Source organism: Jaculus jaculus, chromosome 1 (assembly GCF_020740685.1).
Source record: "Jaculus jaculus isolate mJacJac1 chromosome 1, mJacJac1.mat.Y.cur, whole genome shotgun sequence".
In the NCBI taxonomy this organism is placed as follows: Eukaryota; Metazoa; Chordata; class Mammalia; order Rodentia; family Dipodidae; genus Jaculus; species Jaculus jaculus.
The window spans coordinates 178,890,124-178,917,618 of record NC_059102.1 but is presented as its reverse complement, the minus strand read 5'-3'; the positions used below and the strand labels follow the sequence as shown (position 1 = coordinate 178,917,618).

At 48.1% G+C, this 27,495-nt stretch overlaps 1 protein-coding gene across 1 annotated transcript; it reads right to left on the bottom strand.

Moving 5' to 3' along the window:
• Positions 1-550: 550 nt before the first annotated feature.
• LOC123460593 (low-density lipoprotein receptor-related protein 4-like) lies at positions 551-27,305 on the bottom strand. Its single transcript, XM_045148660.1, has 12 exons — positions 27,099-27,305; positions 9,158-9,304; positions 6,126-6,242; positions 5,727-5,840; positions 5,347-5,463; positions 4,633-4,761; positions 4,301-4,420; positions 3,633-3,758; positions 2,172-2,297; positions 1,844-1,978; positions 1,094-1,219; positions 551-792 (listed from the first exon to the last, which is right to left on the bottom strand). The coding sequence occupies exons 1-12, from the start codon at positions 27,151-27,153 to the stop codon at positions 551-553; spliced, it is 1,554 nt and encodes a 517-aa protein (XP_045004595.1). The 5' UTR covers positions 27,154-27,305.
• Positions 27,306-27,495: the final 190 nt, after the last annotated feature.

Below are 27,495 nucleotides of genomic sequence, written 5' to 3'. Positions count from 1 at the left end.
CAAACTCCCTAGTTGAGTATATAGAAGATGACCTTCAATTCCTGATCCTCCTGCCTCTGCCTCCCGAGGGCTGGGATTACAGGAACACGATCACAACCAGGTTTACAGTCCTGGGAATCAAACCCAGAGTGTGACGTATGCTAGCAAGAACCCTCCCAACTGAGACACATCTTCAGCCATATAAATGTTTTCTTTTTTTTTTTTTTTAATTTTATTTATTTATTTGAGAGCGACAGACACAGAGAGGAAGACAGATAGAGGGAGAGAGAGAGAATAGGCGCGCCAGGGCTTCCAGCCTCTGCAAACGAACTCCAGACGCAAGCGCCCCTTTGTGCATCTGGCTAACGTGGGACCTGGGGAACCGAGCCTCGAAGCGGGGTCCTTAGGCTTCACAGGCAAGCGCTTAACCGCTAAGCCATCTCTCCAGCCCCATACAAATGTTTTCTATGTCAGGGTTCCACCCAAGATTTCACCGAGCAAGCATCCTGCTGTATTCCTTTCCTCCCGTTGCTTTTCGCATGTGGTATGACTGTGATCTCCACACAGGGCCTCATTTCCTACCTGGGCTCTCTAACCCGGTAGACACGACCTCCTCCACACTGCTGCCATTGAGGTTGGCTCGGAGGATGCGGTCCAGGGTGACATCAGACCAGAAGACCAGCTCCCGCTGGTGATGGAAGTCAAGGGCGATGGCGTTCTCCAGGTTGTTGAGCAGCAGCGTGTACTCGGAGCGGTGCGGCAGCACCTGCCGGATGTCGATGCGATTGGCGAACAGTAGCACAGGCTCTGGCCCTGGGACACAGCACAGAAACGGGACCCCTCTGGTCTTCACAGCCACTAGAGACCCATCAGCATGCAGCCCCAGGGTCCCAGCTGATAGCTGGGCCCTTTTGCGCGCTAGGACATGCTCCAAGCTGCGGGCATCTATACTGGAAGAGTGAAAGCTTAGCTCACCCCTCCCTGGCACAGTTGTGCTTTGGGCTCAGGGTGCTACTCTCAGTTGGAAATCTACCTGTCAGCAACTCCCCGAGCTCTGGAGGACCTGGCCTTTCTTTGTCCTTGGCCCACCCAGCCGACTGTCAACACCCCTTACCGAGTGCCTTGCAGCTGCGCCGATCGGGTCGCAGCTCGTAGCCTGCTTCACACCAGCACTGGAAAGCGCCTTCAGTGTTTGTGCAGCCCTGGCTACAGTAGCCCTCCTCAGCACACTCATTCACATCTGCGAAGACAGGGCCAGGGGTCAAACGGTCTCCCTTTTTGTTATCTTCTCATTCCAACTCCTATGCTAACCACCTTCTCCCCATCGACTGCCCTGACCTAACGGGAAGACCATGTAACAAGTGGTTAAGGGTTTGTGGTCATGCAGACATGGGTTGGAATCCTAGCACTGCTACTCACTAGTCTCGTGGCCTTTGGTAAGCTACTTAACCTTTTAAAAAATATTTTATTTATTTATTTGAGAGAGAGAGAGAGAGAGAAGAAGAGAGAGGAAGAGGCAGATATATAGAAAGAATGGGTACGCCAGGGCCTCTAGCTACTGCAAACAAACTCCAGACAAATACACCACCTTGTGCATCTGACTTACATGGGTATTGGGGAACTGAACCTGAGTCCTTAGGCTTCAAGCACCTTAACCACTAAGCCATCTCTCTAGTCCTTACTTAACCTTTCTGAGCTTCAGTTTCCCCATCTGGGAAATGGCAGGGATAAGCCTCACTTCCTAGGGCTGAAGCAATGATGAAATGAGGTGACATCCATCAGATGTTTAACTCCTAGGAAACAACTGCCTTTATTCTGTTCCCACCCAGCATCCTGACTCTATTCCAAAGCAGGCCCATCTCACCCTGGCACGTGTGCCCATCCTCTGTGAGCCGGTAGCCTGTGTGGCAGGTACACTGCACGGCTCCCCGTACCATCTGACACTTCTGAGCACAGCCACCGTTGTTCACACTGCAGTTCTCCTCACCCGTCCGGGGCCCTGTGCCAGCCAAGGCAGAGTTGGGAGATGAGCCCAGAATTCTCCCCCAGCCAGCCAACTTGGCATTCCACCTGGACCACGAAGAACAGCTCCCAAAGCTTTGAAAGTCTCAGGGAAGGACTCCCTTTAGACTCCCTACGGGTGGGGTTCAGCCACAAACTATAGGCCTGGCCCACCCACTGGGGACACTCACGGCAGTTTTGCTGTGGGCTTTCGTCACTGTTGTCACCGCAGTCATTGACCCCATTGCACAGCTTCCTCTGCCCGATGCAACGACCGTTCCAACATAGAAACTGGTCAGAGGCGCACTGGGGACTTCCTAGAAAGACAAGGAGGGGACAGTTGGGTCACAGCAGGGTAGAGCTTGTGTCCACAAAAAACAGGAGCGTGGCATTTTCTAAAGCAAGCTGGAGACAGAGGAAAGTTGAGGTAAGAGGGTTGGGGTCCAAGACAGGAAACAGCTCAGACAAGACTGGCTGCATAGCTATGTTTGTTTTCTCCTAGGACTCAACAGTGGATGAGGAGTTGAGAGTGAATAAAACAGTACACCTCAGGGCTGGAGAAGTGGCTCAGTGGTTAAAGGTATTTGCTTGCAAAGCCTGATGGCCTGGGTTCAGTTCTCTAGCACTCATATAAAGCCAGATGCACAAGTAGTGCAGGGGTCTAGAGTTCATCTGCAGTGGCAGGAGGCCCTGGAGGGGCCTCTACTCATTCTCTCTGTCTGCCTCTCTCTGTGTGGCTCTCTCTCTCCCTCAAATAAATAAAAGATTTAAAAAGAAGTGTAAAGGGGCGCACACATCTGGAGTTCATTTGCAGTGGCTGGAGGCCCTGGTGCACCCATTCTTTCTCTCTCTCTCTCTCTTTCTCTCTCTCTCTCCCTCTTTCTCTGTCTGTCACTTTCAAATAAATAAAAATAAACAAAAAAATTGCTTCCTTCTTAAGAGGGGCATTTAAAAAAAAAAGATGTTTAAAAAAAAAGAAATAAAACCACTAATCAACTACTGGGATCTCATGAAATTTCAAAGCTTTTGTACAACAAAGGACACTGTGAATTGAGCAAAGAGACAACCTACAGAATGGGAGAAAATCTTTGCCAGCTACACATCTGACAGAGGATTAATATCTAGAATATACAAAGAACTAAAAAACTAGAACAATAAGAAATCAAACAACCCAATCAAAAAATGGGTTATGGAAATAAAGAGAATTTTCTCACTGGAAGAAAAGCATATGCCATACAGACATCTAAAAAAGTGTTCTGAGGGAGGGAACTACCATGGGATATCTTTTTATAATCATGGAAAATTTAATAAAAATAAAAACAAAATTAAAAAAATACAATAAATAAAAAGAAGTGTATGCCCAGGATCTAGTGAGGTAGGGGACATGGGCACAGGGGCTGCCAGATAGAATTGTTCTTTCCTTTCAAAGGCCAGAGTGAAAGGAAGACCAGAAGCAGCTGCTGAGTCTCAGCGCTGCACCCCAGGCCCTAAGGACGCAGGTCAACGGTGCACTTGGATTTGACCATGGTCACGGAAGGACAGGAATGTGCTACCTCCACTTCGCTGGGAAAGCAGCAGTGCTACTGGCCCACCCGCCCTGCCACCCACCCCGGACAATGAGACAGGGGCCTGGACCCCCTGAGAGACTCCACCTGTGTTCTCACAGTTTTCTTCATCACTGTTGTCTGCACAGTCATCCTCCCCGTCACAGCGCCAGGACAGGCGGACGCAACGGCCTGACCGACAGCGGAACTGTTCTGCTGTGCACATGGAGGTGGCTGGACAGAGGGAAGGAAGGTCTAATGAGAGACATGCCCACTGCAGCCTGAAACCCCACCGTCACCTAAAGGACACAAGCCATTCTTTTCTTTTTTTTCTTTTTCATTTTTTCGAGGTAGGGTTTTGCTCTAGTCCAGGCTAACTCGGAATTCATTATGTAGTCTCAGGATGGCCTCAAACTCACAGCGATCCTACCTCTGCCTCCCAAATGCTGGTATTAAAGGCGTGTGCCACCATGCCTGGCTGACACAAGCCATTCTTGACTCCAGTGTCAAAGATGGTCTATATGGTCCCTTTGCATGAATCAAAAAAAGGTGCCTTTTCCTCAAGGCACATTACTGCTATCTGCTAGAAAACTGCTGTCACGAGTCCATAAATCTGCAGTCTATTGAGGGACTGGTGTACCTCTGGATATAATGCATTTGAGCATATTATAGTGCACCATCTACACAACTGTACAAGTAGTCCTATTTAAAATGTCTTCCTGCTTCATCTGCGCCTCCACCCTTCCCACTGCCTTTGCAGCCATCCACCTACTTACTGCAGTTGCGTTCATCAGACTGGTCATCACAGTCTGCATCACCATCACAGTGCCAGCCCGCATTGATGCACAAGCCACTGTCGCACATGAACTCCCCAGAGCGGCAGGGCTGGTGGGAGGCTGGGGAAAAAGAAACACCTTCCATCTCTAGCTGGTCCATTCACATCGCATCTCACAGCAGACCAGAAAGCCCCAGTTCCTGCCTCTCCCCGGACATTAGGGAATTCCACTGCTCTGTCTCTGAGTACTATCCCCATAGCACCTGCACCTTACTACCCAAGGAGCTCTTCCCAGCCTTGTCGCCCCTCCTCCTAGCTGGCCAGAACACTCACAGCAGTCGGACTCGTCCGACCAGTCTCCGCAATCATCATCTCCGTCACAGTGGTAGATGTCAAGGATGCAGCGGCCGTAGGCACACTGGAACTCCTCCAGGTTGCAGGGAGGAGAGGGCACTGCTGAGGCTGGAAAGGAGGCAGGGCAGGGAGGGCGAGGCTCAGGCCCCAGTGGCTAGAAAAAAAGGCCCGACTCCTAAAAGGGGCAGGCTGTGATGGGAGAGTGTCTTCCTCAAGTGTCCTATAACCAGGTTTCATTTGGGATGGTCCCACAGACTTCTACATTCAGATGAATCACAGGGGAGCCAGCTGACCCTGCCCACCTGTCACCCTGGCTCAGCCCAGCTGCTGCTTCTCATTCTCCTTCCTCTGAGACAGGGTCTTATGTAGCCCAGGATGGTCTCGAACTTGCTGCATTGCTATGACCTTGAACTACTGATCCTCCTGCCTCTATTTCCCAAGGGCCAGAATTACAGGCATCCGCATCATGCCCATTTCTATGAAGTGCTGAGGATCAAACCCAGAGCCTCATGAATGTGAGATAAGAACTCTATCAAGTTAGCTACCTTGTATCTCCATCCTCCAGCAGATATGTCTTTAAAAATTCACCTCCTTGTGTGTGTACATACACACACACTCAGCCTGCGCTTAGTCCAGGGGATGGGACCCTCAGCCCTTAGCCAGCCTACAAGCTTAAGGTGTGGGACCACTCACGGCAGTTCTCCTCATCAGAGCCATCTTTGCAGTCCGTGTCACCATCACAGTACCAATGCTCAGCAATGCAGCTCCCATCGCTGCAGCGGAATTCCTTGTCCGAGCACTTACGCATGTCTGAGGATGTAAGGTGACAGCCATGCTGAGGAAGCCCCACAGGCACCCCTCTTACCATCCTCCCTGAGGCTGTCAGAGGACACAGGGCCCACATGCCTGGGGCTTGGACTGCTCTGCCCTCCTGCCTTCTTCCAGCTGCTCCAGATCCCTAGGGCAGTTCAAGGTTGGGCAGTGTAGGGTCTCTGCTATCTCCTCCAATGGCTAAGCCCCACTCTGGGGCGCTCACACTGCAAGTCCCCGCCTGGGTCCAGAGGACTGCTTACCACACTGCTCATCGCTGTTGTCTCCACAGTCATTGTCACCATCGCAGTGCCACAGGCTCCGGATGCAGTAGCCATTCTGGCAGGGGAACTCATCCTCCTCGCACTCACGGGGGGCTGTGGGCACAGAGCAGTTAGGCTGCTGCAGGCAGAGGGGCCGGGACCCGCAAGCCCCTCATGTAAAGCCTTCCAGAGCAGTCAACCGCTCCAGTGCTGCCCCCCAGTTCTCCTGAAGGGGTAGCCACCTCTTGTGCATTTAGCTGACCAAGAAAGTAAGGAAAAGGGCAGGACAAAAGCTGAAAACCCAAGGGGACATGTGGGCCTGAAGTCATCATTTTCTGACTGAAAATCCTTTCCCAACAGCACCTGGTGGAATTCCCTTGGCCCTTGTTAAACACTCACGACAGTCCTGCTCATCAGAGTCATCCTCACAGTCATTGTCGCCATCGCACACCCAGGAGCGGCGGATGCATTTGCCATTGTCACAGTGGAAGTCCAGAGGGGAACAGGTGGGCAGCACTGCGTCCGAGAGGAGAAAGGAAAAGCGAGTCAGTCGGGAAGCTGCCCTGGACACTCCCTCCCACCCACCCAGTCAGTCTTGTGCGTCCCTAGTCTCTCGCTCCTCTGCTGCCCCGGCACACGAAGGCACTGAGCCAAGGCTGTAGCTGGGAAGAGAAAACGGCAGAAGGAAATCCAAGGGAGCGATCCACAGGGCAGCAGGAAAAACCCAGGGAACTCCAACCACCAAGTAAGCAGGCAGAAAACACGGGCAAGAGAAAGAAGTGCTTTTAGCCTCCTCCTTCTTCTAGCTTCTTACTAAATGATGATTGACACATCTGGGCTCAATTTCTAGAAGCCATTACTTATCACATGGAACAAGAGCAAGTCATTTGCCCTCTCTGAGTGGTAGCTCCTTTGACTGTACAAGGGGATAATTACTCTCGGCTCACAGGTCTTTTGAGATAATGCATATGAAAGTGCTATATAAAAGGGAAGCAATTGTCATTATCATAATTAGCTGAGCTAGTTAGGGTTAATGAAGTCCAGGTTGTAGCTTCATTTCCATTAAACTAATTAGTCACCTTCAGACATGGATGCTGCAGGCCAGAGATGCACCCCTAAATTCAGACAACTGGCTTAGCAGTATTTGTTTTGTTTTTGTTTTTCGAGGTAGGGTCTTACTCTAGCTCAGGCTGACCTGGAATTCACTATGTAGTCTGTCTCGGGGTGACCTCGAACCCAGGCGATCCTCCTACCTCTGCCTGTGCTGGGATTAAAGGTGTGCGCCACCACGCCTATCTAGCAGTGATTTTTTTTTTTTTTTTTTTTTTGGTTAAAGAGAAGTGACTTTTATTTAAAATTTTTCACAGAAAGTTATAAGGCAGGCTTGGTTCTAGAAACTTCAAATGGTTTCAACATCCATACTCAGGACTGAACTGACTGGTAAAAATTAACATTTATGTATCTCACTCTAAAACACAGGCACTAAGTTTCAGACTTCCCCAACTCTGAAATAGTTTCAGAAAGAAACTGTAAACCTATAAATAGAGCTATGTTTATAATATAAAGTTGTCTATAAAGCTATATGTGAAAATTGAATAAAATAAAAATAAAATGATTAAAATACATATATTCATTATTTTTCCATTACCACATTTATGTAAATTCTCCTCCCTTTGTGGGGCTATGGCTCAAACCCAGGGCCTCATGCATGCTAGGCAAATGCATTAACAGTGATTTTTTTTTAACATTACTTATTTATGAGAGAGATGGGGGGGGCAAATAGAGAAAAAGAGAATGGGCACACCAGGGCCTCCAGACACTGCAAACGAACTCCAGATGCATGCACCACCTTCCAAGTGCCTTAACTGCTAAGCCATCTCTCCAGCCCAGCATTGATATTTTTATATATTCAAGATAACACTTGCTGGCCCGTTCATTGTCTGAATGTAAGCTGAGTATGATGGCACATGTCTTTCGTCCCAGCACTCAGGGGGCTGGGGTAGAAGAATCACCATGAGTTCAAGACCAACCTGGGGCTGCAGGGTGAGTTTCATGCCAGTCTAAACTAGAGTGAGGGCTGGAGAGATGGCTTAGTGGTTAAGCGCTTGCCTGTGAAGCCTAAGGACGCTGGTTTGAGGCTCGATTCCCCAGGACCCACGTTAGTCAGATGCGCAAGGGGGCGCACGCATCTGGAATTCGTTTGCAGTGGCTGGAGGCCCTGGTGCGCCCATTCTCTCTTTCTCTACCTGCCTCTTCCTCTCTCTGTCACTCTCAAATAAATAAATAAAAATGAACAATAAAAAATTAAAAAAAAAAATAAACTAGAGTGAGACCTGCTTCAAAAATCAAAAAAAGAAAAAGAAAAAAAAAGGGGCTGGGGAGATGGCTTAGTTAAAGTGCTTGCCTGCGAACCCTAAATACCCATGTCCGACTCTCCAAATCCCACATAAGCCACAAAGGTGAGGCAAGCACAAGCCACACACGTTCACCAGGTGGTGCAAGTGTCTGGAGTTCAGTTGCAGGGGGCTGAGACCCTGGCACGCCAATTCTCTCTAAAATTTAAAAAAAAAAAGAAAAGAAAAAAGGATTTCTCACAAAGTTCATCTTATTTAAGTGGTCTAATTATGCAGAACCCTAAAATAAGAAACACAGAAATGGAGGCTGGGAAACTGACCCAGTGGTTAATGGCATTTGCTTTAAAGGCAAACACTACTGGCCAGGGTTCAATTTCTAAGCTGCCTACATAAGTTGGATACAAAATGTAGTGCAGTCATCTGGTGTTCACTTGCTCAGAGGCAAGAGGCCCTGGTGTGCATATACACGCACACATGTGCAAATTAATAAATAGGGCCTGGAGAGATGGCTTAGTGGTTAAAGAGCTTGCCTGAAAAGACAAAGGAGGGGCTGGAGAGATGGCTTAGCAGTTAAGCGCTTGCCTGTGAAGCCTAAGGACCCCGGTTCGAGGCTCGGTTCCCCAGGTCCCACGTTAGCCAGATGCACAAGGGGACGCACGCGTCTGGAGTTCGTTTGCAGAGGCTGGAAGCCCTGGCACGCCCATTCTCTCTCTCTCCCTCTACCTGTCTTTCTCTCTGTGTCTGTCGCTCTCAAATAAATAAATAAAAATAAAAATAAATAAATAAAAATAAAAAGCTAAAAAAAAAAAAACAACTTAAGGTATCTAGGGCATTTTCTTCTATATCTGTTTCAAAGTATGTCTTATTGGACTTATAGGCATGAACTATTCAATAGACGTACAGACAGTTCAAGGTATAAATATTGTGAAAAAACATGCCCCTCTATCCGTACCTGTCACCCTTGCAAAAGCCCAACTCTCTGAGTCTGACACAGTGTGTGCATAGTATATTTCATCAATCTTGTCCCTCCTGGGTTCCTCTCCCACTACTTTCCACCACCCCTGGGATAATACTTACTACATCCATCCTCGTCGCTGTGGTCCCCGCAATCATTGTCTCCATCACACTGCCACTGAGCGGATATGCAGGTACACTCGCCGAGGGCGCTCACCGCACAGGTGAAGTGGCTCCGACCACAAGCACACTCTGGGCTGCTGGCTAGGCCTGGGCAGAGGACAGAGGACCCAACGGGGCTCAGCTCCCATTCAAACAAAGAGCATTCTGGGGGGAAGGGGGAGAAGACTAATCCAGGGGTACTGTCACCTGGGGAGCCACAGTGACACTGCAAGGGAGAGACTGATGATGCAACTGTGCCTCCCTTCCTCCTTCCCCTGGGGAATATAGAGTCGAAAAGATTCCTTCTGACTTTGGGCATGTAGATAGCACCGTTGTCCTGTCCATGACAGGACATTTCCACAAAGCAACTCCAAAGGCCCAGAGACAAATGAGGCCACCAAGAGAATTGGCGTTTTGGAAAAGCGGGGCAGGAGGATGATACTGAGAGGTCTCTGTATGCTCCTCTCCAAAGATAGGTTGCAAAATGGATGCTCTTGCCTCTATCTTGACCCAGGCCCTGGCATGCCAACAAGGGAAGGCAAGAAGCAATAGTAAAATTTAAACACTGGAGCCTCTTGAGGTCAAGGAATCCATCTAGGGAGCAGGAAAAGGTTTATGAATTCTGCAGACTCAAAAAAATATATATTTTATTTATTTATTTATTTGCGAGGACAGACAGAGAAAGGGAGGTACAGAGACAGAGAGGGAGGATGGGCGTGTCAGGGCCTCTAGCCACTGCAAACAAACTCCAGATGTATGTCCCACCTTGTGAATCTGGTTTACATGGGTACTGGGGAATCGAACCTGGGTCCTTTGGCTTTGCCGGCAAGCACCTTAACCACTAAGCCAACTCTCCAGCCCCAATCCTGCAGACTTTACTGTTAAAGACCATGACAAGACTAGGCCACCTCAGTGCAGAATAGCTAGGCCTAGTCAATGCATTCCTGTCTATGGGACAGGGCACAGTCTGGAGGAAGGCCGGCCGATACAGCCCCTCCCCCAGCCTCAGCAACAGGCAGCTGGGCTTCCCTATTGAGAGACCATCAAGCTATCTGCCTGGCCAAGTCCCATGACTGGCTACTGTGCCTCCTCCCCAGCATGCCCAGCAGGATGCCCAGGGATAGCGTGTGAATGGCTCAGTGCCCCTGCTCCAGCCTCAGCTGGAACAAAGGGTTCTGCCAAGGTCACTCTCCCCCTCCTAGCATTCAGCTAACCCGCTGTTCTGCTGCAGCTGGGGAAGCAGGGGGCCCAGCTCATTGCTCATCTTTTCCCCATGCTTTCTCCTCTTCATTCTCTCCACTGGGCCCAGCCCTTAGGCTGGGCTGGAGCAGGGAAGGAGTCCACTTCACATTGCCTCTTCTTTTAATACTTACCTGCCTAGTTTCTCTCTCAGCTACTCTCTGATATACAACTTTGCCTCCCATCACTATTACTTGGGGCATGGAATGAAAGGTGTGCTGCCAAGACCTCCAAATACAAGGAGAGAGCTACATGCTCATCTTTCCACTTTACCCCTTAAGGGGACATGTGCGCATAAGGAGGAGCTTCCGAACCTGCAATGGATGTATGGATAGATGATAAATGGATGGATGGATGGATGGACTTTGGCATTTGTAAACCTTGAAGCTACAGGCAAAATGTACAGTTTGGGAGCTGGAGAGATGGCTTAGTGGTTACAGCCCTTGTCTGCAAAGCCAAAGAACCCAAGCTCAATTCCCCAGGACCTACATAAGCCAGACGCACAAGGGGGTGCGTGCATCTGGAGCTCGTTTACAGCAGCTGAAGGCCCTGGTGCACCCATTCTTTCTCTGTCTCCCTCCCTCCCTCTTCCTCTCTCAAATAAATAAAAAAGTAAAATAAAATGGAAAAACATTTTTTCAATATTTTATTATTTATTTATTATTTATTTAGTTGACAGAGAAAGGGCACGCCAGAGCTTCCAGCCACTGTAAATGAACTCCAGACGCATGCGCCCCCTTGTGCATCTGGCTAACATGGGTCCTGTGGAATTGAACCTGGGTCCTTTGGCTTTGCAGGCAAATGCCTTAACCACTAAGCCATCCCTCCAGCCCTGGAAAAACATTTTTTTCCTGGCCTGTTTTTTTATTGACAACTTTTATACTTATGGACAATAAACCATGATATTTCCCTCCCCCACTTTCCCCTTCACAACTCTGCTCTCCATCACATCCCCCACTCCCTCTCTCCATTAGTCTCTCTTTTAATTTGATGTCATCATCTTTTTCTCCTGTTATGAGGGTCTTGTGAAGGTATTGTTAGGCACTGCGAGGTCATGGGTGGAAAAACATTTTTTTAAGAATTTTTTTAAATTTTTATTTATTTATTTATTTGAGAGCGACAGACACAGACAGAAAGACAGATAGAGGGAGAGAGAGAATGGGCGCGCCAGGGCTTCCAGCCTCCGCAAACAAACTCCAGATGCGTGCGCCCCCTTGTGCATCTGGCTAACGTGGGACCTGGGGAACCGAGCCTCGAACTGGGGTCCTTAGGCTTCACAGGCAAGTGCTTAACCGCTAAGCCATCTCTCCGGCCCGGAAAAACATTTTTTAAAATGTACATTTTTTGGGTTAAAGTACCACAGATTCCTTTAGGTCTTCAACTGAGGCCTGGCTTTCCTTTCAACACTCCACATGCTAAGCGATCCAGCTACTCTAGACAAGATGCAGAATTTCCTGCAGAAGGCAAGGGGATCTATTTAGGAGGTACAGCATCTCAGTATACTTCACAGGAGGGTCTCACTGCCTAGCACTCCTATCTCTACACTTACAGGCCAGAGGGTTCTTCCCCAGAGAAGCCTAGACGATCCAGCTGTCCCAGGCCCCAGCACACCACATCCCGTGTTGCTCCAAAAACACCGAGAAGAGGTGAGAGCATCTCTCACTCAGATTCTGGGCAACAGAGCCTGAGAAACACCGACTCAGTGCACTATAAGCATCTCTTTAGGGAACCCTGGCTAGCCTGTTTCTTTTTTAAAATCTTCAGTGTTTGGTGGTGATACTGGAATCATATGTAGGGCCTTCAATCATGCTAGGCAAGCACTCTACCACCAAGCTACATTTCCAGCTCTCTCTCTTTTTTATTTTTAAATATTTTATTTATTTATTGGCAAGCAGAGAGAGATAGAATGGGAGCACCAGAGCCTAATGCCCCTACAAATGAACCCCAGACATACACGCCACTTAGTACATCTATGTGGGTACTAGGGACTCAAACCCAGGCTGTCAGGCTTTCCAAGCAAGTGCCTTTAACCAGTGAGGCATCTCCTCAGCCCCCAGCCCCCAGATCTCCTTTTACTTTTTGAGACAGGGTCTCACTCAGTTTCTGGCTTTAAATTCACTCACCAGCTCAGGCTTGGAAGATTCTCCTTCAGCATCTCAAGTAGCTGGAACTGCAGGCCGCATAGCCCCATGCCAAGCTAACTCTTTCAGTTTTTTTAAGTTGCAAGACTTGGACAGGAAGGCGGAAAAGATAAATTAACAGATGGATGTGGTGGCTCACACCTGTAATCTAGCACTCAGGAGGCCGAGGTAGAAGCATCACCGTGAGTTCGAGACCACCCTGAGCTGCAGAGTGAGTTCCAGGTCAACCAGGGCTAGAGCAAGACTCTGCCTCAAAAACAAACAAACAAAAAACCCAAACCCAAAATAAACAAATAGAAAGAATGAGACAAGAAAGTAAAGTCAGAAGAAACTAATTTTGTGCCGTGGCACACTGAAGATCCCCAATAAATAGAGACAGGGTGTGGGGACATGAGAACAAAAATTTTTGAAAAGGCCTTCATTTGGGGATTCTAAGCATCAGGGTTTAGACAGCAGTATCAGGGCTGGAGAGATGGCTCAGTGGTTAAATGCTTGCTTTCAAAGCCTACCCGTCCAGTACCCACATAAAGACAGATGCGTGCAACTGGAATTCCTTTGCAATGTCAAGAGGCCCTGGTGTGCCCATACTCTGTCTCTCTCTGCCTTTCTTCTATTTCAAATAAATAAATAAATATTTTTTAAAAGCACTCTCCTGGCAATCATGCAAATGACAGGTAATAAAGGTGGAAAGGAGGGCTGGAGAGATGGCTTAGTAGTTAAGGCGCTTGCCTGCAAAGCCTAAGGACCTAGGTTCGATTCCCCAGGACCCACGTAAGCCAGACGTACAGGGTGGTGCATGTGTCTGGAGTTCATTTGCAGGCCTAGAGGCTCTGGTGTGACCATTCTCTCTCTCTCTACTTCTTTTTCTCTCTCAAATAAATAAATTATATATATATACATATATATATATGTATATATATATGTATATATATATGTTTAAAGATGGAAAGGAGCCACAAGCCAGTTTCCTAGGGCCCCATCCTGGCCTTTGGCTGAGTGATAGCAGAAGTCCCAACTTCCTGGTGCAGACTTCAAGAACAAAGCATTCTATCAGTTGGGCATCAAGTTAGTTGCAGGTGGCTCAAGAGTCATGACTTCCTGCATGTCAAAGAAATGTCTGAAGTCAGTGCTGTGGTGAAGGTCAGGAGGCCACTAGTCAGGCAAACCCTTGACTTGGACGTTCAGACAGGAAACAGACATTATACTCCAAAAGGCTGGCTTTTTCTGGACAGCTGCTGCCCCCCATCCCCCCAGATCTCCAGAGATGGAATTCTGCCCTTACACTCAATTCCACAGTGCGATCATAAAGGACAGCTTTTAACCCTTTTGAACTCAAAGAAAGGACAGTGGAGAAGTGAAACAAATGGCTGTAGGTGGCAGACAGCCTTCAGTTTAAAGTGTTAGCCGGGCGTGGTGGCACACACCTTTAATCCCACTTGGGAGGCAGAGGTTGGAGGATCACTGTGAGTTCAAGGCCACCCTGAGATTACATAGTGAATTCCAGGTCAGGCTGGGCTAGAGTGAGACCCTACCTAAAAAAAACAAAAAACAAGTGTTAAATTAGGATAGTCAGCTATGCCTCTAGCCTTGAAAACTGCCAGCCACATTGTAGCTACTCTGGCCGCTAGGGATTTGGGCAACAGTCCTTCCACCTAGCATAATTTGACAAAGACCATGTCTGCCTGTCTAAAGTATTTGCAATTTCTGATCAAGCCATCAATGTATGGGATGTATGATGCTCCTAGAACCTACTTGAGAGGTTAATCAAAACCTCACTTTCAATATCCCCCATTTTTCTTTTATTTTCTCTCTCTCTCTCTTTTTTTTTTTTTTTGGTTTTTCAAGGTAGGGCCTCACTCTCTATTCCAGGCTGACCTGGGGTGACCTCTAACTCAGGGCAATCTACCTACCTCTGCCTCCCAAGTGCTGGGATTAAAGGTGTGTACCACCACACCCAGATAACATCTCCATCTTTCCCACCTGGGTCACCTTAGCAATTACTCTGTGCTTTCTTTTTATAATCTATTTATTTATTTGCAAGCAGAGAAAGAGAAGGGAGAGACATTGGGCATGCCAGGGAACAGTGCCACTCTAGATGCATGTACTGCTTTGTGCAGCCAGCTTTATGTAGGTACTGGAGAATCAACCCGGGGTCATTTGGCTTTGTAGGCAAGTGCCTTAACCACTGAGCCATCACCCAAGCCCTTGTGTTTTCTTTTACAAAGAAGGGAAATATTCACCTGGTGTACCAGTTATACCCACTGTAACATGACAACATGATTTCTGGACTCAGAGACTGAGGTGCTAACATGAATTCTACAACTTTGGGTAGTCAATCCAAAGCATTAGTTAGTTTGTCCATAAAATGACAATGAGAACAGTTCTACCCCGGGGGTGAGGTGGGGGGGGGATGCTTAAGTGATTTGTATAAACTCCCTAGGACAGGGCTAGCACATAGCAAAAACTTTATTATAATACAGCCATCATTTACTGAGTACTTACAGGTGGACTCCAAGGATGTCTAAGTGTTCTTAATAGGCTACACCGGTGAGGTGCTCCCCACAATCCTTACAGGTGACACTGTTATTATGATCACCACTTCACAGTGAAGAACAATGATAAAGAGAAAGACTGAGGCTATAGATAGGTCACTTAGGTACTCAGGGTACCAGCATTTACCCCTGGAGGTAATGCCTCACAATATACGACACTGATATGGTGAGATACTCTAAAGCCCAAAGGTCAGAAAGAAAGGACAGCTTCTCTTGAGTCTCTCTCTCTCCCTTATAGCATCTATTAGCAAATCTGCAGCAGGTTTATAGGTCTCAGTCGCTTTGCCTCCTGATTACTGCTCAGGTGAAGACCAATTTCCTTTACCCTAAGGTAAAGTAATAAAACAGGGAAACGTTCCTTTGAGCCTGTGTCAGTGTGTTGATGCAGGAAAGGGCAAAGGAACAAGGCTTCTGAGAACAAGTAATTATACTTTGTAATTTCTGTTTGCAGCTGGCAGGCTACTTTTGCTTATATTCTTGCATTCTCATTTAGTCATGACAATAACTGAACTGATACTGTAGTGTCCACTTACAGGTAAGGCCACGTGATTTAGCCAAGGTTGGTCACGTAGAACTGAGAAGGCAGCCTCATTCTCACTCAAAGCAGTGTGATGGCAAAGTCCAAACTTTCAATAAGCTTTGCAAATGATGTCTTTGTGCCCTAATGCTCATGTGAAGGCACCTGGGTGGCCTACACACAGCTACAGATTGATTCCCTTCCTTCTCCCTTCCTTCTTTCTTCCTTCCTTCCTTCCTTCCTTCCTTCCTTCCTTTCTTTCTTTCTTTCTTTTTCTTTCTCTTTTTTTGTTTATTTGAGACAGAGATAGAAAGAGGCAGGTAGAGTGAGAGTGTGGACACACCAGGGCCTCCTGTCACTATAAACAAACTCCAGACACATGGGCCACTTTGTGCATCTGACTTTTCATGACTACTGGAGATCTGAACCTTGGCTGCTTGGCTTTGCAAGCAAGCACCTTTAACCACTGAGCAACCTCTCCAGAGCAGCTTTTTCAAGTTGAACCAGAAGAAGATTTTTTTAATTATTTTTATTTATTTATTTGAAAGTGACAGAGAGAGAATGGGCCTCCAGCCAATGCAAATAACTCCAGATGCGTGCGCCCACTTGTGCATCTGGCTAACGTGGGTCCTGGGGAATAGAGCCTCGAACCGGGGTCCTTAGGATGCACAGGCAAGCGCTTAACCACTAAGCCATCTCTCCAGCCCATGAACCAGAAGATTTAAAGAATTCCCTGTGAGCTACAATGTAGAAGGGATAAGGGTTACAGATGGGGAAGGAAGAATTAATATTGGTGTAAGTGAAACATGTTTCCTTTTTCCTTCTTTTTTAAATTTTTATTTTATTTTATTTTATTTTGGTTTTTCAAGGGAGGGTCTCACTCTAGGCCAGGCTGACCTGGGCTTCACTATGGAGTCTCAGGATGGCCTTGAACTCATGGCGATCCCCCTACCTCTGCCTCCCGAGTGCTGGGATTAAAGGCATGCACCACAACATCTGGACTCTTATTTTTCTTTTTCTGAGGTAGGGTCTCATGAATCCCAGGCTGGCCTCAAATACACTATGTAGTTGACAATGGCCTTTAACTACTGATCTTCCTGTCTCTCCTCCCCAGTGCTGAGATTACAGATGTGAGCCACCATGTCCAGTTTATGTTATATATTATGAAGTCCTGAGGATGGTACCCAGGACTCTGTGTGTGCTGGGCAAGCAATCTACCAACTGGGCTACATCTGGGATTAAAGGTGTGAGCCACCACTTCTTTTTCTTTTTAATACTTTTGAAAATTTTTTTTGTTCATTTTTATTTACTTATTTGAGAGCAACAGAGAGAAAGAGGCAGAGAGAGAGAGAGAGAGAATGGGCGTGCCGGGACCTCCAGCCACTGCAAACGAACTCCAGATGCATGCACCCCCTTGTAAATCTGGCTAATGTGGGTCCTGGGGAATTGAGCCTTGATCCGGGGTCCTTAGGCTTCACAGGCAAGTGCTTAGCCATTAATCCATCACTCCAGCTCTTCTTTTTCTTTTTGTTTTAAAGTTTAGGAAGATTTTATGATAGAGATTATAGATAAAACAAGAGAAGGAAGGAATGAAGGACTCTTGCCCAAGAGGAGGCAGGTGATTCTGGAAATAGAAAATCCCATTAGGCTTAAAAGAAGGAAGAAATGCACAGCTCTTGTTTCTTTTCTTTTCTGGCCTTCTTTTTGCAATGACAGGAAATGAATGCAGGGCCTGAAACATGCTAAGCAAATACTCTACCACTGAGTCACACCCACAGGCCCATCTATCCTATAATATATCAAAGTCCTCCTTGCTTCTGTCCACTAGCAATGATGGGCCTATAAACCTCATTTAAGGAGAATGAGTTATTTGAAATTTCTCTAACTACATCCAGACCAACCAAGGAACAAATTTATTGATTTTAGCTCCTGGGGCAGCATGCTTAGTAACATTTCTCCCCTGCAGAGCATAAAAACAGACAAAACTGAAAGAAGAGAGAGCAAATAGCCACATGGAAATGAACCCAACAAACTCCATGTACCTGGAGTCTGGAAAGACATCTACAGAGCCAGTCAGTATCTTAGAGTGAACAGCTTGCCTAGCAAATATTAGTACCAATAGACACATGTTTGCATGCATGTGCACAAATGGACAAGCAGTGACAGCAAGAGGACTTCTAGATAAACCTTTCCTCCCTTTCTTCCTTCCTTCTTCCCCTCCCTCCCTTCCTTCCTTCTTTCCTTTGGTTTTTCAAGTTGCAGGGTGGCCTCAAACTCACAGCCTCCTTCATGCTGGAATTAAAGGCACTTGAGATAAACCCTTTCTTGACACTGGACACACATTCATTTCACAGAGTTGGAAACCCCTGCCTCTATATTCCAGAGGCCCTTTATACTGCTTACTTACTAGACCTGAGCTTCTTGGATATTGGAGTTATATCATAGACAGGTCTGTATTTGTATTCACAGGGCATGTTCAATGCTGGGATGTTCCAGATGAGTAATACAAGTTTGTTGAATAGGCTGGAGGGATGGCTTAGTGGTTAAGGCATTTGCCCACAAAGCCAAAGGACCTAGGTTTGATTCCCCAGGACCCACATGAGCCAGATGCACAAGGGCGCACATGCAACTGGAGCTTGTTTGCAGTGGCTAGAGCCCTGGCGCGCCCATTCTCTCTCTCTCCCTCTCTCCCTCTTTCTCTCTGTCAAATAAATAAAAATAAATATAAAAAAAAGTTTGTTGGGCTGAAGGGATGGACAAAGCCAAAGGACCCAGGTTCAACTCCCTAGGACCCACATTAGCCAGATGTACAAGGGGGTGCTCACGTCTGGAGTTCGTTCGCAGTGGCTGGAGGCCCTGGCGCGCCCATTCTCTCTCTCCCCGTCTTTCTCTGTCAAATAAATAAATGAAAATATTTTTTTTAATATTTGTTGAATGAATGACACATACTTGAGTCTTGGGAGAGCTGGAGTCAAGAAATGAGAAAGGACTAGAATATTAGAAATAAAGGTAGTCATTTTCCAGGTAACTTTAATCTTTGTTCCCAGGCAGCTTTCCTGGTTCTAACAAGGCAAAGCTTACTCCCTTCAAGAGTTGCTTTACTTACTGTATTCTCAGGCTGTGAAACTGACATGCCATGACTTGACTGATTTCTGTCCTGTGGTCCTTTTTATCCTCCTGATCTGTACAGGCCCGCCTTCTTTGGCTGATTCCTTAGTGACCCTCTCAAAAGTGACCCATCAGACACATAATTACCGATGCCAGGAGGTCCAGCCCTTTCCTGCCACTCTTTTTTTAAAATTTCATTTATTTATTAGAGAGAGAGAAGAGTAAATGGACATGCCAGGGCTTCCTGACACTCTGCTGCAAACAAACTCCAGATGCATGTGCCACTGTGCATCTGGCTTTGTGTGGGTACTGGGGAGTCAAACCCATGTTGTCAGGCTTTGCAAGCAAGCACTTTTAACCACTGGGCCATATTTCCAGCCCCCTCTTTCCACTCTTAAACACAGAAAATAAGTTTTCAATAATCAGCCTCCAAAGTTATGAGGCAGAAATAGACAATGTTAAGACCATGGGAATACCATTTCACAGGGTGCAAATCCTGTTTCTTTTGGTTCCTAGTGACGAAACCCCAAGCACATCACCTACATGTATCTTTATTTTCTCATCTGATTAAAAAAAAAAAAAAATGGGCCAAAAAAAATAACTTCTACCTCATATGGACAGCCTGGGAATAAAATTAGTTAATTTCCAAGAAGCACCTGACATGTGCCTTGAACTAACTTTGTCTTTTGTTTTAAGAGAGGCTCTAACTATACAGCCCAGGCGAGGCTGGAATTTGTGATCTTCCTGCCACAGCCGGGGAGGTTGAGACAGGAGGATTCCTGGAGTAGGCTGATCAGCCAGTCTGGACTAACTGGTGAGCTCCAGGCCAATGAGAGAACCTGTCTAAAATAAAAAGAGGTGGATGGCCTACCTGAGGACAATACCCAAGGTTATCCTTTTGCCTCCACATGCTTGCATACACAGGTACATGAACATGCACACCTATGTGCACATCTACCATGCACACACCAAACAATAAGTCAAATAAAATATTCTCTTCTGCCAGGTGTGGTGGCACATGCTGAGGATCACCATGTGTTTGAGGCCACCCTGAGACTACATAGTGAATTCCAGGTCAGCCTGGGGCCAGAGTGAGACCCTACCTCGGAAAAAAAAAATTCTTTTCTGAGAGGCAGTATAGGTTGGAAGGTATCCTCCCAGCTTGGGTCTGGGTTCCACAGTTACTCAGTGGCTATGTAACAGCAAACTGCTAAGACAGAATTGTGACAGTAACTACCTAATAACAATAAATGACTACCACAGTGTCAAAGACACAGCAAAGCTCTCAAAACTATAATGTACACTAGTACTTCTTAGACCACATGTCCAAGATTGTAGTACAAAAATGGTCACCAGAGACTGGGTAGGTGGTACATGCCTTTAATCCCAGCACTCGAGAGGCAGAGGTAGGAAGATTGCCAAAAGTTCGAGGCCACCCTGAGACTACATAGTGAATTCCAGGTCAGCCTGGACTACAGTAAAACCCTACCTCAAAAAACTTTAAAAAAAAAAAAAAAAAGAAAGAAAGAAAGAAAGAAAGAAAGAAAGAAAGAAAGAAAGAAAGAAAAAGAAAAAGTCACCAAAGAGAAGTTTTCATCTGGGGATATACACATTTTGGAGTCATTCACTTTTACTGTCTCTCTGAGTAAACTGTCCAGAGTGAGGAGACTAGAAAGGAAGTGATCTCCCCTTTCTTATTTGCTAGACCCAGCATCTCCATTTGGTATCTAGAAGGTTGTAGTCAACCCAACAGAAATTTCCTCTTGTCTTCATCCATGCCCACAAGATGGGAGCAACAGAGCTCTCAGGCTGGAACCATGGGACGGGAACACTGGACACATGCAAGTGCAAACACAAACACACACACCCACACACACCCTCTGACTCCATCTGAGTTTGAAGAGATCACTGGAGACACCTACAACCCTTATGGCAGCTTGTGTCCTCCTGTGCTAATCAAGTGTCTCTCCCTGCTCAGTACCTGCCTGGTTTTACATGCAGAGAGCAGGAGGGTACTTCTCTACCCCTCCCCACCCCATAGATGCACTGCCTGGAGCCAGGAGCTTCCTGGCTGCAGAAAACCTCCGGTGATAAATTATGCAGCAGCACCTTTGTGTTGAGGCCTCTCGGCCAGATGGGAGGTTTGCTCCCAGTCTTTTGTTTCCGGCTGGGTTTGCAGCTCTGATCCTCAGCTCTGCACAGAGGTAAGGGGGAGCTCCCAAGAGCCAAGTCAGGACTTGCTGCAAATTTACCCAGCTGGGTCTCAGGCAGCACCCCTCCCTCTTCCCTTTCACCTGAGTGGTAGGAGAGCTCCCTCTTATGCATGGGGTGTCAGAGAGACCTGAGAGTCAATCCACTCATCTGTGAGTGCGGATGAGCACGCCTATGCGTTTGTTCTGAAAGAAGTCTGCTCAGATGGGCGTAAGAGGTGCCCAAGGGCACCTAGGATGTTTGTTTTTTGTTAAATCAAAGACAGAACAGAAAATAGGCTTAAAAGACTGCCGGGAAACCTCAGCTCTTAACTCCTGCTCTGGGTTACAGTCAACTTTCCCCAGCTCCCAGAAACATCATGTTGCTGGCACCGACTTAAAAAAAGAAAGAAAGAAACAAAGAAGCAATAGGGAGTCAAACTTTGGGGTGGAGGAGATGAGGCTGGAGGTAAGTTTGGGTCTGGAGACCTACATCAATTCTCCCTGTACACTGACAGGATTTCTGATTGAAGACTGTGGTTGTAAAGGAAGCAGGCTCCCAAAAGCCCAGCCCCCAAATTGGGCAATTACTACCTTATGAGCTCTGGAGACTGCCTTACTAGGCCAGTGGGAGGGAGAGCTTGGAATTCTAAACTATTCCAGCTACAAGAGACCTGGGCCAGCACCTCTCACTCTACAGGTCACAGCAATCTGAGGATGAGAGCCTGTGGGGCTCACCTCTGACTTCTCAACAGGGAAGCTGTCCAAAGAGCTACTCTCCTCAAGAGCACTCAGGAAGAGCATGCTCCCCAGATTCTTGCTAGTAGATTAGTGAGACCCCTTTTCCAGAAGTGTGGACAGGCTGGAACTACACTTAAGCTTCATTAGGTTTTCAAATGGGGTTGGGATGGGGGTGGCAGGAGAGAGTAAGATGTTCCACAGAGGGAAAAAAGCAAAAAACCAGCTGAAATGAATGAAGGACCAAGCCTTCTTTGGCACATGACATTGTACTACAATTCACTTAGCTTCCATATTCCAAAGGCCAGAACCATCTCTGATCTACTTATGCAATCTTAGTAACAAACAGTTGACACTTATCCAGGCCTATAATGAGTGACACAGTAGTTGTTAGGTTGTGTTGAACAGTTTAAACACACTATTATCTCGTTTAATTTTCTTAGCATTCTTAGGTGAAAATCTATTACCACTTCTCCCCCACACCCCACCCCACACACTCTCTACCCTAATTTGCAGATAAGCACCCTGAAAATTCAAGGAAGATTCAGTGTTTTTGCACACGGTTCCAGAAATGCTAAAACCAAAAGTCTACCCCAGGTCTGCCTGTGCTTCTTAAATACTGAGCTATGCACGCAGTGATTAGATTAGTGCTTGATAAACATGTTTTCTGAATGAGCAAATCCCTGTGTGCAGAGCTCAGCTTGGGCAATGCCCCTGAGTATACCAGGGAGAAAGACCCTAACCCTGCCAGCTCTGAACTAGAAGGACAGCAACAAGCATAGACAGCCATCAGAGCTTTTTTTTTTTAAGGTCAAACTTGGGCTGTGCGAGCTAAATCATCAGCACCTAGGCTTCCCTGGGACACTGAATCCCTCCAGCCTTCAGGAAGATTCTGACTGCCTTCAACTTACTGCATTTCCCCTGCCTCAGCCTACCAAGGGCTGGGAGTGCGGGAATGAAATGCCATGCTCAGTTTTCTCCAGAGAAGGGAAGAAAGGCTCTGCTACTAAAGATGAGATGACCTCCCAGACACAGCCTGGGACCCAGATGCCCCATGTCCAGGCAACTGTGATAAAATGTGGCTAAGCTGCGTCAAAGAATGTAGAAATGGTGGCTGAAACAAGCTAACAGACCCAGCTGAACGTGGACATGGAACTTTTCTGTAATTGTGAACTATCCCTACCATAAGAAAGACAAAACTACATTCTTAAAGCAGCCTCTGAAATTATCCTATTTTCATTCAGGAACCCCCTAGCATTCATTTAGGATTGGTCTCCCCTTTAAAGGAGCAGCACCATAAAGAATCCCTCCCCTCCTTCTTCTTAGGAATCAAGATGAGCAATTAATCAGTAGAAAGTAAGAACAAAGAAAACCCTGTCCTCTATGACCTCTGTGTTCTTTGCTGGCCCAGAAGATGAGCATGCCCAACATGCTCTGTGTCAGACATAGCCAGACTTGGTTCCCTTGCACCTGTCATCCTTAATACGATGTGCCAGTCCCAAAGATGTTATCTGATATGCAGCAGGGGACAGAAGAGGAAATCCAAAATCAGTGACAAGCCAAGCATCTTGCACAAGTCCAAGAGATCAGGGGCAAGGTCACTCAAGCTCCATGACAACCAGTCATGACAACCATGAAAACAGACAGATAGAAAGAGGATCAGTGTTGGGCTTAATTCTTTGCACTCATCTTAAGAAACAACTTTTTAATCTACCTAAAGTTCTTCTGGGTAGAATTTTTAATGATTCACTTACCTCAAGAGATCTCCAGGACAAGTAGTTCCCACACCTCAAAGGTCACAGCCCACAAGAAGAAAATACCCGTGGCTAGGCTAGAGAATTAGGTGAGTATAAGAAACACTTTGGGCTGAAGAAGTAGCTAAGTGGTTAAACCCACTTGCTTGTGAAGCCTAATGGCCCCTGTTTAATTCTCCAGTATTCGTGTAAAGCCAGATGCACAAATGGTGCATGTTTCTAGAGTTAGTTTGCCATGGCAAGAGGCCTTGGCACACCCATTCTCCCTTTCTCTCTGGCTCTCTCTCTGCTTTCAAATAAATATTTTTAGAAAATACTCATGGCTATTCCCAGTCACCAAGTTTCCATCCAAATTTTTTTTTAAATATTTATTTATTTACAAGCAGAGAGAGAAACAGGCAGAGAGAATGAATGGGCAGGGCAGGGCCACTAGCCACTACAAATGAACTCCAGATGTGTGTACCACTGTGCATCTGGATTTACGTGGGTACAGGGAAACTGAACCTGGGTTGTTAAGCTTTGCAGGCAAGCACTTTAACCACTAAGCAATCTCCAGCCCTAGTTTTTTTTTTTGGTTTTTGTTTTTCGAGGTAATGTTTTGCTCTAGCCCAGGCTGACCTGGAATTCACTATGTAGTCTAGTCTCAAGAGTGACCTAGAACTCACAGCAATCCTTCTACCTCTGCTGGGATTAAAATGTGCCACCAGACCGGTTTGTTGTTGTTGTTGTTGTTGTTTGCTTTTGTTTCTGTTCTTTGGTTTTTTGAAGTAGGGTTTTGCTCTAGCCAAGGCTGACCTGGAATTCACTCTGTAGTCTCAGGGTGGCCTTGAACTCACGGTGATCCTCCCACCTCTGCCTCTCAAGTGCTGGGTAGTTATGGTTTTTTGAGACAATAGTCTCATAACCCAGGCAACTCTCAAACTCACTAGGTAGCTGAGGATATCCTTGAACTCCTAATTCTTCTGCCATCATTTCTCAATTGCTAGAATTACAAGCACAGGCCACCATGCCAGGTAATTTCTTTTTTTCTTGCTGTTTTTTCGTTTTGTTTTGGTGATAGGTCTAATGCCTGGAATGGCTTCAAACTTACTACGTAGCCCGAGCTGGCCTCAAATTTGCTGTGATCTTCTGTCTCATGCTCCCAAGTGCTGGGATTACAGGTGCCAGCCACCACATTCCTTCCAAAATCTTTAAAGGTAAAGTGTTATATAAGTAAACAGCAAACCTTGAAGTTCTAAGAAAATTCCTAAGGGCTAACAGAATCTTAAAAAAAAAAAAAAAAACAAAGCCGGGCGTGGTGGCGCATGCCTTTAATCCCAGCACTCGGGAGGCAGAGGTAGGAGGATCGCTGTGAGTTCAAGGCCACCCTGAGACTCCACAGTGAATTCCAGGTCAGCCTGGGCTAGAGTGAGACCCTACCTTGAAAAACCAACCAACCAACCAAACAAACAAAAAACAAAAACAACCACCTTAAACTCTAATGTCTTAAATTCATTCCCAGCTAACGTCAGGTCTGGTCTGGGCTACTGATGCATAGCTATGTTTTCCAGAATTATCTCTTCCCAGACTTCCTAGGAATCCTCAAAGCAGTACTTTTGGTGTTACTTGGTCTCATTGTTAATCTGTTCCCTCCACCCCCAAGAATGACTTAGTATTGGCCCAGCAAAGTGCGTGTCTTCCTACCTTTTACCTACTCTGTGTACACAGAAAATCTCCAAGCTCTGGAAGTTTCTATTAAACTTTTTCCCTTCAAAAGGAACTCAAATGAGTTACCAAGAACCCTCTCATCCTTTTTCTGTGAAGCATTAGATATCCCTAATTCTATACCCTGTTCTTACCCCCTATCCTGTACAGGATGTAATGTATGCAGTTTTGACAGCTCTGGAACACTGAAATCCTCTTGGCCAGTCTCAGCCCGGAACCTTCCAGCTCCTCCTTCCCTGGAGCAGAAGGCGACAATCTCCTCTCTGGCTTTGTTGGTATCCGTTTAGTCTTTTTTTTTTTTTCCCAGTGCCTTGCCATTTCCCTTGATCTTTTTCAAAACTTCCTCCAGGGGGCCGAGAGGAAAGTTCCATCCCCTTCCCTTGCAGCCCGAAGGGGGGAAACCCCCCAAAAAACATAGCTGTCCCTTTAAGGGGCCCATGTGGTGGGAAGAACAGTTACATTCCTACCCCAGTAGGGCTGCTGTCCCGACACGCCGGAGAGGCTACAAATAACCTTCGAGGAGAGGGGGGGGGGGAGCCGGCCCGGGAGGGGGAGAAGAGCGAGCGGGGCGCGTAGAGGAACGTGGACCGGTCAGGCTACCAGTCCTCCGAGAGCTCAGTCGGGGGCTGGACACATGGAAAAGGCCATTGAAAAGTCACGCATAGTTTAAATGACACAGAACGGTTGTGGGTAAGGGGGCTAACACAACCCTGAAAACAAGTGCCCGGACAGCTCTGCACTCGGCCAAGCAGGTTCGGAGCTCTGTCTTTTGCACGGGAACTCCTGTATGTGAAAGAAAGACTCTTGGCACCGCCAGGGTCTGCAGACCCCTAAGTGTGGAACCCCCTCCACACACACACACACACTTAACCCCCTCATCCTGTTGCACAGAGACCGGGAAGATCCGGATTTTCTCTCCACGTGGGTTCAAATATCGATCTTTGATCTTTGGGCACAGACTTGGAGGCAGCTGCTAAACCACGGGGTGCACCCACGGGTCCTAAAGCGGCCGAGGAGAAGCAGATTCCACTGCAGCCCGAAGCAGACACAAGTTGCGTCCGGGCACCGAACACGTTATTAATAAGGAGCAGATGAGGCAGGAGGAGTTCCGCTGCCATCCGTCCAGCTCCCCTCCACCCCCCGCCACCCGAAGCCAAGGCCCCACCGCGCGGGCCCCCGGGGCTGCCTCGGGCGGTTCTTTCCTTACTGGCCCCAGCCCCCTACCCCGGGCCGGGCCGGATCGGCGGGAGCTTTCCAACAGTTTCTCCCCAATGTTCCTCCCCAACCCCTTTTCCAACCGGGTTCCCCCACCCCTCCCTTGGGGAGGATCCGGGGCAGGAAGCTGATTGGCCGCAGCCAGGAGAGGGAACCCAAAACACCGCTTAGGGGAGATGCTGCGAGCAAACAGTGACCCACCGAAGACGCTCGGGGACCGCCAGGTCCGAGGTCCGGGAAACTTGCTCAAGTTCGCCAACCCACGGGGTGCAAGTGGCTCGGATTCTCCGGGGCCTCTCTCTTCCCCCGCCCCACCCCCTGGAAGAACTGCTATTTACAATGTATGGGGTTCGGCGACCATCCTCCCCGCCTCCCTTTCTCGGCACGCATTCATTCGCACGCCCCAAGGACACGGAGACCCCGGGCTCAACCTGAAAGGGAAGCAGCCCCCTCCCTCCCCGCCCCGTCCCCGGACCTCCCCGACTCTTTAAAGAGCCGGGAGACGGAAGCCCGGCGAGCGCCCCACATGGAATCGCAGCCAGCCCGGAACACGGCCGACCACCGTCCCTCCCCACTCGCGCCCGCCGCGCTCCCGCTCCCTTCCCCGGCGCGCAACTGCACGGCCACGGCCCGCGAGGAGCTCTCGGGCCCCCAGCCCAAGCCGGGTCGGTCCCGCAGCCCCGCGGGGAGCCGGGGACAAACTTTCCCGGTGGGCCGGGCGGCGCGGGCGCGGCGACGCGCTTACCGTGTGCGCAGAGCAGGGCGCCAAGCAGCCAGGCGCCCCACCGCCGCCTCCTCATGGTGCCCGGGGCCGCCGGCGCTCCCCGCCGGCTCGGGGGATCCCGCGGGAAGGTGCGGCGGCGGGACTCTGCGGAGGGTCTCTATGGGTAGGATCGGGGGTGAGGGAGAGAGAGGGAACCGTCCCGGGTCCGCGCCGACCCTCGCGCCCGGTGCAAGTCGCCCTCGGGCCGCCACCGCCGCCGCCTCCTCCTCCTCCTCCAGCGCAGCCAGAGCTAAAGCCGCCGCGCCTGGGGATCGGGAGGGGGTGTCCCGGGCCCGGCTGCCCCGCCCCCCCCCCCCCCCCCCCGCGCAGCCACTGTTTCTGGTCCCGCCCCTAGCGCTGGGCCGGCCCCTTCCCGCCC